The following is a 9305-nucleotide window of genomic DNA, read 5'->3' as shown; positions in this document are numbered from 1 at the left end:
TGGGTATAGTCAGGACATGGGAAGCAAGAGCTCAAATCTTGGACCACTGAACCCAGAGGTCACACACCCCACCTACATGCTATATCTGTACTCGGAGGCTCCAGCCTTGATGTTGTTTTCTACTTAATTATTCTGTAAGTACTCTCTTAGCCTCAAATTTAGCCTTAACATTTTTACCAAATGCTCTCTTCTATCATCGGTGTAGACCTATAGACGTGAACTTCCCCAAAGAGAAGGTCATCGTTTATTGAGTGGCCATGGAAAAAAGAAAAGTCACAAACTTTTAGGGGATATCTGGCACCTAGAGCTGAGTTTTCATGAGTTCCTGAAAGTGCAGACAACCATTGCAACTGGTTTTTTAGGGCAACAGCTTACTGAAAAAAGGTGTTCTAATTTAAGTTCACCATTGGGACCCCAAACTCACCATGTACTCATTTGCCCTCTATGAGGGTGCTTAGTTGGGACAGAAATCCTCAGCATGGGGCAGAATCCCCACATTTTTTTACCCATAAAGTAAGGGCTACTAAGGTAGCAACAACCACTGGGAAAGCTATGTGGATCTTCTTCCCTATTGAAATATTAAGTCAGAGGCAAAATCACTGGTTTATAGGGAATTGCAGAGATTAAGGCAATTATCAAAGATTTGTGAGATGCTGGCCAATGATTCTTATCCCCATTCAATTCCTCCATATGGTCAATGTGAAAACTGATGCTAACTCCAACTGCATTTTCCAATCCCCACAGTAGTCTCTTTCCTAGAACAGATGAATACGGTTCCTGACTCCTGATCTGCAGTTCCTGATTTGCGGATCCTGTATTACTTTGTTCCTGCTCATTTGGACTACCAGGAGTAGTTTGATTTCACCTGGCAGGAGCAACAGTTTGTTAACTCTCCACCCTGTGCCACAGTCTAGTTGCCGGGAGTTGTGGCAACATTTCCTTTCTCCTAGCACATGGCCCTGACCCAATACTTTTACAACCTCAAGCTGATCAATCCAGGAGAATAGCGAGTGGCAATACCCTAGATGTCTTGGAAAGGAATATGAGGTAAATCTTTAAAAAACCAAAGATCCCACATCCTCTGTTAAGTCCCAGGAAGGTGTGGCTGGGAGGGGGAGTTTCAATGTCTGTTAAGTCCCAGGAAGGTGTGGCTGGGAGGGGGAGTTTCAATGTCAAGGACATGGTAGACTATTTCCCCTAAGTGGAAGACAAGTTGTTCACAACACTAACAGGGAATCTTCTTGGATTCTGGAATCAGATCTAGATAGCAATTGTGTATCCTCTGACCAATTAATAGGTAACGCAGAAATCTGCCCTGATCAGATTAAGAGAAGGTTTTCTGGTCTGCAACAAAGCGGCCTGCTAGTTGGCCTGATGACCACATTGATCCAGTAGTGTCCAAGATGCATGAAGCATGTATATACCAACATGGTATAAGGAAACTCTGCTAAGCCTTGAAAGTAGTTTTACCACAGGGAAGCCTGGGGTTTTGGAGCTAATTCATGTCACCATCAGCACGTAACTATTCTCTTTTTGAGTAACAACTCCTGGCATGCTTCTAAAACCAAATATCTGATTATAGAGTCAGGTTAAGTATGCAGTCTGGGCTGCCCTTCATGAACTGGGGATCATCAGATCCACAATCCAAAGGGCCATGTTTACCCTAAAACAACAAGCTTTACAGGCCACAAGGATAAAAGTATTAAGTAAATGGGTAGCTCACTCGGAACACAGAAGCATAGACATTTTATACATTATAGGAAGTGCTTAATAAAAATCTCATTAAAGAAAGAACCAACACGCGAACCTGTTCCTAGCAATGAAAGATTCCTACTACAGAGGAGGCAATCAAACACTTTCTGAAGTAAATCTTGCCAGACTTCAGGCTTCATTAATAATATTTATTTTAAAGGTCACTTTTTATTGTAACAAATATAAAGTCATCAATGTTTTACAAATTGTCAAAAATGCTTTAAGTACCAAAAAAAATACATTAGTAAAATGAATGTTATATTGTATTATTTGATATATACTGGATACTGTCAACATGCATACCATATGTCAGAAAAGCTCATGCATTATTGGAAGAGAGCAAAAATAAGATATAAGTGCTCTATTGTCTGATTACAAATTCATTGCTTCGGTTAGTTTTCTTTCTTCAGGGATACCATTTACCTGCAATGTGTAAGAATGAATATGGGCATAAGTTAAGCATGGACACTTTTAGATTTGGAGCAAAACGAATTACTGCAAGGCGTAATGTTCTATCTTCTTAACATAATTTGAAATAATTATGTTGCATTATTTCTCTGCATTTGGTTTTCAAAAAAAAGGAAATTCTAAATTAGTCATCTCCTTCTTGGGTCAAAGCTACAATGTTCCGTATTTCTCAAAAGGCACGGCCTGAAAATTCCTCCCACAATAAACAAAAAGAATGAGTTTGACTGCAGGACGTATGACTGTACCTTTTAATCGTGGCTCTTTAGAAAATATCATGTGGTTTGGAAGGGCAGAGAAAATGAGAAAACCTGAAGGGGCATCAAAACTAATGGCTTGGGCCTGGTCCAAACGGTAGTGCTATTGTCAGCTCTTAACTGCTCTATTATCTCAGCTAGTGCTTAAGTCCAGGATTACAACCCCAGCAGCTAGTTCATTTCTTAAACTTCTGATGATCTTTTAAAAGAAAACAACTAACTAAAGAAAACAAACTTCAAAATATACCCTCCCTTGACAAATTCCATACAGCAAGCTGCAAACAAAATGACTTGATATCCATGGGACAAACCCTGTGCTTAAATTACCTTCATAAAGAAAACTGTGACATCAGCATAGTGCTTTGAGGTAGTTGGAAAAAACAAATTATGAAAATCCTGCACTAATTGCCTCTTTGCGATACCAGGATAACCAGGATAGAGGGACAGCAAAGCTGTTGTGCACATGAAAATACATACATAGCACTGAATCCATGCACGTGCAGACAGAATGGAATAACTTATAAACAGAGAAACAAACTTCACTAGTTCATTCACATGAACAGAATGGGAATAAGGAATGTAACTTGCCCATTTAGCTCTTCTCTTCAGGAGGTACGACTATTTGGTGTTACATTTATCAGAGGCAGAAACACAAAAATCTAATATCATAATTATAAAAGATGCCAGGCTGGTCTCTCTCCCTTTAGCACTTAGGTACTTTGGGGACTCATCAAGAACAAGAAGAAAACAACCAAGAAGATATGGTGTACTTTAGGCAATAATACAGAAAATTACAGAAAAATATAAGAAAGCAAGAAGGTAATAGGCTATAAGTGTTAACTAAAAAGGAGATGAAAGCTTTCCTGACTCAAGCAAAATGCTTGTTCCCCAAAACCTGTCTTAGAAAAATAACTTAGAAAATTATGTTGAACAACCTAAAATCCCCCTAGGGAAATTCTTTGGCTCTTATAACATTTGCTCAGGCATAAATTATCTTTGTATTTGGAAACGGTGCCTATTACTAAAACGTAGCAAGCTAACAAGTCTACTTGCTAAAAATTTATACAACTATTAGGTAAATCTCCCTAACATCATCTACTTAGGTTTCCTTATTTCTCCCAATGGGAGGCGGGGAGAAGTCAAATCTAGATTTTTTAAGTATTCGAAAGAACTATTCACTATTTTTCTAGATATTGTCTTCCTTCACTCCTTGTCTGAACTAATTAAGAATCAGAGGTATGACATCTTAGGAGAGACGGAAGTCTAGGAGGTTAATGAGGAAGAAGTTCTAGCATTTCCATTGAAGAAATATTCTTTTAAAATTATACGTCTTTTTAAAAAAGTCATGAAATTAGTGGTAGTAGGGATTCATTTATTTCTTTGCTCTTTAGACAAACACAATTACAGCCGTTTGTTCCTTTATTAATCTCCTGAATGCTCACACAGTAGCACCACTGCATTAATATACTGAACAGTCTTGTTGAAACATGTTAGCATTTAATTAAAACAAGCAATCAGAATTGTGGGGGAAATTCTTATAAACGTTATTTCATAATTAAAATCTGATGAACAACTTCATTATACTTGCCTCAAATCTTTGAAAAGTTGTCAAACGAAAATCTCCTTAAATTCCCGAAAGCAGTAATAGAGAAGATAATTTTTTGAATGAAAACAAGCAATCATTTTCTATATGTGCCTAAAGTTTTTATGAGACTTACTTAATAGCTTCCCTACCACAATACCACTATTCATACTCAGAACTCCACATCCAACTTACATTTTTAAAACTTCTCTGGCTTTTCCAAAAGAGCTACAAAGGCATTACTGGTTGCTCAGCAATTAGAACTAGGAATCAACCACTAATTAGAAAACAATCATGAATAAGTTATCTACTTGGTACAGAGATGAATGAAATAATTGGCTGTGGAAATTTTTTAGGGACACTTGAAAGAAATAAACTTAAAGAAAGCAAGTCTTAGGGAAATAGAATAGTCCAGGGAGAATTGCCCGCCATCTTGTTGTCACTGGTCATGTTATAAGAGCTTTTTAAACGGCATTAAAACCAGACCAACCATTTCTCATTTATCCCCCTGAAGCCTCAGTGATTAGTCACAATGGTTTCCTTTTGTAAGAGTCAGTTTCAAGCTGCTCACTTACTGAGACAAATCCTGGAAGCATCCAAGCTAAGAATTTTTCATACCAAGGGGAAGAATAGGGAGCTTCACTGAAGGAAGGGGATTTTATTCAGTCTTCCTTAATTAGACAGGACCTCCACGGATGCTTTTGCTGTAAGATCATTTACCCTGTGTTTATCACTCTTATGCCAATCTACGCAATGATCTAAGCTATTATTCAGAGGTTCTAACTCTGATTAAGGAATGACACAACTGTTTTGCCTCACTTGGTGAAGCTAAAGCTTCATAAATTATCTAGTAGTATAGTTATCTTTTGATCTATTAGCTTCGTTCATAAACATGAACTTATTACTTTTCATACTCACCTGTAGTCTGCTGTTGGGGAATCTGAGTCTGATGTGGCAAGTTCCTAGAAATGATTAACATCTTTTAGTAAAACTGTATTTGTCCACACACATGTTAACAGAGAGCAGACACATTAGCATGAAAAACTTATATAGCTGGAAAGACCCCAGAAATCATCTAATCCAGCACAAACACAGCCCCCCACCTCTCATAAGTTTATGGATGAGGAAACTGAGGTCTGAGGAAGATGAATAATAACAATATTTGATAATATTCATGGAGTTTCTACTACATGTTATACTCTACCTCACAACAACATAGGTGGTAGGTATTATTTTTCTCAATTTACAGATGAGGAAATAGGCTTGGAAGTCCAAGGCTACGTAGCCAGGAAGTGGTGGATAAAGATGAGAACATAGGACTCCAGGGCTTGTGTCTGTAACCTGTACACTTTCAGATCCAGGCCTAGAACACATATACACACTCACAGAACAACATATATTACCGTCTTCATTCACTGTGCCAAACCTGTGCTCCTCCATCCAAATCCCAGGGAATGACACTGGCTATCCACCCAACTGCACCAGTCAAAATATGGAAGTCATCATTGACTCTTCCCTCTCGTTCAGTTTCTACAATGAATCCCTTGGGAACCCTTCATGATTCTCCTCAATCTCCTTTGAATCTGTTTGCGTCTTCCCCATCTCTACTGCTACCTTGGTTGAAGCCATCATCATTTCTCATTTGGATCTCGGCAACTGATCTGAATTATTTCCTCATTCCCATTCTTGCTCCCTTATAATCCACTGTGCACATTGCTGTCAGATGATCTTCTGAGACACAAATCTGATTATGTCATTCAAATGAACACATTTCATTATTTCCTTATACCTACTGCAAATTAAGTTTCAAGTTTCTTAGTGTGATCTGGAAGGCCATCAATGTATCTGGTTCCTACGTGGAGCCCTCCCTGAACTTCCTGAAACAGAATCACCGCCACCATGGCCACTATCATCTGTTGCCCCCAACCAGCTCCCATTTATCCTTCCAAACTCAACCCAAAATTTGTTACAGTGGACTCATATTACTCCTATAATTTAAAAATATCCCACAGGAACGTTAATTAAAATATTTAACTTATTATTTTTAATTTAAAAAGTAACATCTCAAGTACCACCTCCTCACTCTCTAAGCACCCCTTTGCCAACTAGGTTACCACTGAGCGGGCTTCCATACACAAGCTGTCATTGTATTTCTCCTCACATAATGTTTAACTGCCCCAAAGAGCCTTAACAGTAAGAACCTTCCTATTTTGTTTAGCATCCCTAGCAGTAAGCATGCAATAAATTATGTTTGGATGAATACATGCAAAGATGAAGATACTTACAAAGATTCACATAATATACATGTTTATCAACACTCATATTCACCCATGCATTTTCAGATTTTGATATGAAAATTAGTTTACAAAAATGTACAATTTAGATTCTGTGTGGAAGAAATTCTAGGAGTCAGCCCCTTGCAACAGAGTAGGGCTTGATCCAAGCCAGGGATTTTCAAGGTTTTTTGTTTCTCTTCAGCAATGGAATTCCTTTTAATTGAAATCCTAAGCAGAACTCTCGATGTACAAAAGAGGTAAATGTGAGGTTGCCCGGGTTGAAACAAGGGAGCCAGGAATCCCGCCTGCTTTGTTTCCTTTGCCTCACATGCTGGACCCTAAGGCATTGGTAAGAAACCTCCAAGAAACAAAGTTTGAAAAGCGTTGATCTGAATCCTTTCAGCCAGGCAAATATTATGCTCCAAATACAGTGATCTAAACTCAAAAACAGTACATACTAAATACTGTTCAAACTTAAACTAATCCATAGGAATGGTAATGACTTCAAGTGATTTTTTTTTAAAGTTTCAGTTCCTTTTAAAATATATGGTTAAGGAAATAAAATCAGTTCTAATTCAATTTGAGGAAGTTACTTAATAATTCATCTCAATAATTACATTCTTTTTTTGCTATTCCCTATCAGCCCTATTTATCCTTGTGTGGTCTCCGAGAGTATTTTCCTTGGTTTGTTTATTCTTTCAGTACTTCACACAATGTATTTATAGTGCTTTTGATCACGAAAGTAAAAAGATTAATTTACAAACCACAGAAAGGAAATTAAGTTACAGATTTAAAGACGGGTAAACAAACATCTTTACTACCAAAGTCAAAATGCAATTTCATGGACATTTGGGAGGGGGATATGAGTTTTCTTTTAACTTCTCAGGTACAACTACTTTGGGTCTATTCTACATTAGAAATGAATACAGCACACCTTGCATGCACACACATGCACACACACACACACACACACACACACACGTCCTCATTTCCTATCATCTCTAGCTCTACCTGGCCTATTAATGGATTAAATCAATACATTTTGACAAAATAAAGATACCAAAGAGGAAAAAGAAAGCCTTTCAAAAGCCTTAGATCAGGATAACCAAATTCAAAATCAATCTGTGAATGAAGTAGCTGGACCCCACTCTCTCACTGGCCAACCCGCCTGACCCTTCTATGGAACACAGTTTTAAAACCACGGATCAAAGTCAATCTACACCCTGTCATTTCTTCTCTAGCCTTCGGGGTTTTTTTTCCTCTTTTGCTACAACTTTCTAAACAGCAATGGCCTTGGTTAGGTTTGAAGAGAAATGGTTAGTTCAGAAAGTGCCACACAAATGAGTAAGAAATCTGGAGGAGAAAGTATGAGCAACTGTGTGTATTACACTGGTTTAGGGATTTAAAAGTATCTGCAGTGAGCATCCCAATTAAGTTTGTTAAGTTTGAACAATGTACATGTGCTCCTCACAACTTCAACTGAAACTCAGATGAGTTACATACAAGTACAGTGTGTGCAACAAGGTGCTCAACAAAAAACTATGTGGAGATTCCACATCCCCAGAGTCTCCAAGGTGCGCACACATGACTGATTTTGCGGTTGACCAAACTTGTGGCTACAAGTAAGCCTGTGAGTGTTAATATACCTATGATGGGCATATTTGAAGTATGTATTCCATTTAAAGGTTGAAGGGAGGTAACTCATAAGAGTGCTGCTTCAAGCATACTAGAAAAATGCCCACGACTGACTTTGCTATAGTTGAGCAGAGAATGCAGTAAGAAAATGGAAACGCTTCTATCTTTGGTGAAAGCAGGCTGCTAATGGCAATTAGACAGGAAAAGCCGGGGTTGACTTCAAACAGAAGTCCTATGATCCTTCAAAGAAAGGACCTTTATAAAGTCATCAAACTCTTTAGAATAATTAAGCTATTAGTGGACTGGTGGAAAGATTATTATGTGTAAACTGAATTATGTAGAAAAAAGATTTACAAAAACTGTAATTCTCTAAATTATTAGCATTAATTTTTTTCTATTTTTACTACCATTAACTACAGGCATTTAAATAGAAAATTATGTAAATTGGCTATTGCACAAACTCTATCCTTTAAGAAAGCAAAGGTAATAACTTGCAAATTAATAAATAAGTGATTTGGGGGAGTACACAATTATTTATTATTTGTGCAACCATTTTAAAGTAATTTGACATTCTTGGATATCCTGTAGAGTAATTCTATGAGTAAGGTTGATGATTATCAACTCATTATGTTCCTACTTGCTTGAAGACTCAAAAGCAAAGAAAGGCTGAGGGATTTGTATAAAGCCACAGAATCCATGCCAGAGTTGAAAACAAATGACATTAGTTTAGTTATGTGGAACACAAAACACTTCTTTTGAATTAGTATGTATTCATTTAAAAATAAGAAATAGTAATATCTTTTTGGAACTTCTCAATTATCAGCAAAATTGACATTACCCAAACCTTGAATTTTCTACAAAATTTTTTCTACAAAAATGCTGATGTGGACCCTATGACTACTTTTACTAAGGAACCAGGCCATTATTTTGCTCAAAGAAGGAAGGAAGGACACAAAGAAATTGGAAACATCACCACAATTTTAAATTTCAAGATCTAATTTTAATTAAAATCAATGTAGAATATACGTGGAATATAAAGAAGAAAGGAGAAATTCATTTATTTTAGGTTCTTTTCCCTACTTTTATAAAGCTGAAAGCAAGCCTACCACAGCTTTAAACTGAAGAAGTCCAAATCTCTAGAACCAAAATCCATCAGAGAGATACTATATCTATCACTTTTAGCATATACTCGCTGAATTTTTTTAAAAAGCCAATGGCTCTGAAATATCCTTGGCTGCTCGACACTTCTTGTCAACAGGAAATCATTATCTTGATCCCCCGAAACAGTCTCTTCAACTGATATTAACTTTCATTGAAACCTAATTTTTTATTTATGGA

General features: G+C 37.1%; 1 protein-coding gene across 7 annotated transcripts in view; it reads right to left on the bottom strand.

Annotated features, from left to right (window-relative positions):
• Positions 1-1898: 1898 nt before the first annotated feature.
• The window catches only part of SGCE (sarcoglycan epsilon), a 67273-nt gene continuing 59866 nt past the window's right edge, over positions 1899-9305 (bottom strand). For 6 of the 7 annotated variants that reach the window (XM_024767063.1, XM_024767064.1, XM_024767065.1 and 3 more), the window contains 2 exons: positions 4975-5018; positions 1899-2175 (listed from right to left, as the gene is read on the bottom strand). In XM_024767063.1, the coding sequence (XP_024622831.1) occupies positions 2159-2175; positions 4975-5018 (61 nt within the window). In that variant the 3' untranslated portion in view covers positions 1899-2158. The remainder of the gene's footprint in view (positions 2176-4974; positions 5019-9305) is intronic. The other variant, XM_024767068.1, reaches the window with a different exon arrangement.

The sequence above is a fragment of the Neophocaena asiaeorientalis genome, unplaced genomic scaffold (assembly GCF_003031525.2).
Source record: "Neophocaena asiaeorientalis asiaeorientalis breed wild unplaced genomic scaffold, Neophocaena_asiaeorientalis_V1.1 scaffold70, whole genome shotgun sequence".
NCBI lineage: Eukaryota > Metazoa > Chordata > Mammalia > Artiodactyla > Phocoenidae > Neophocaena > Neophocaena asiaeorientalis.
This window is presented reverse-complemented; position numbering and strand designations above follow the sequence as displayed.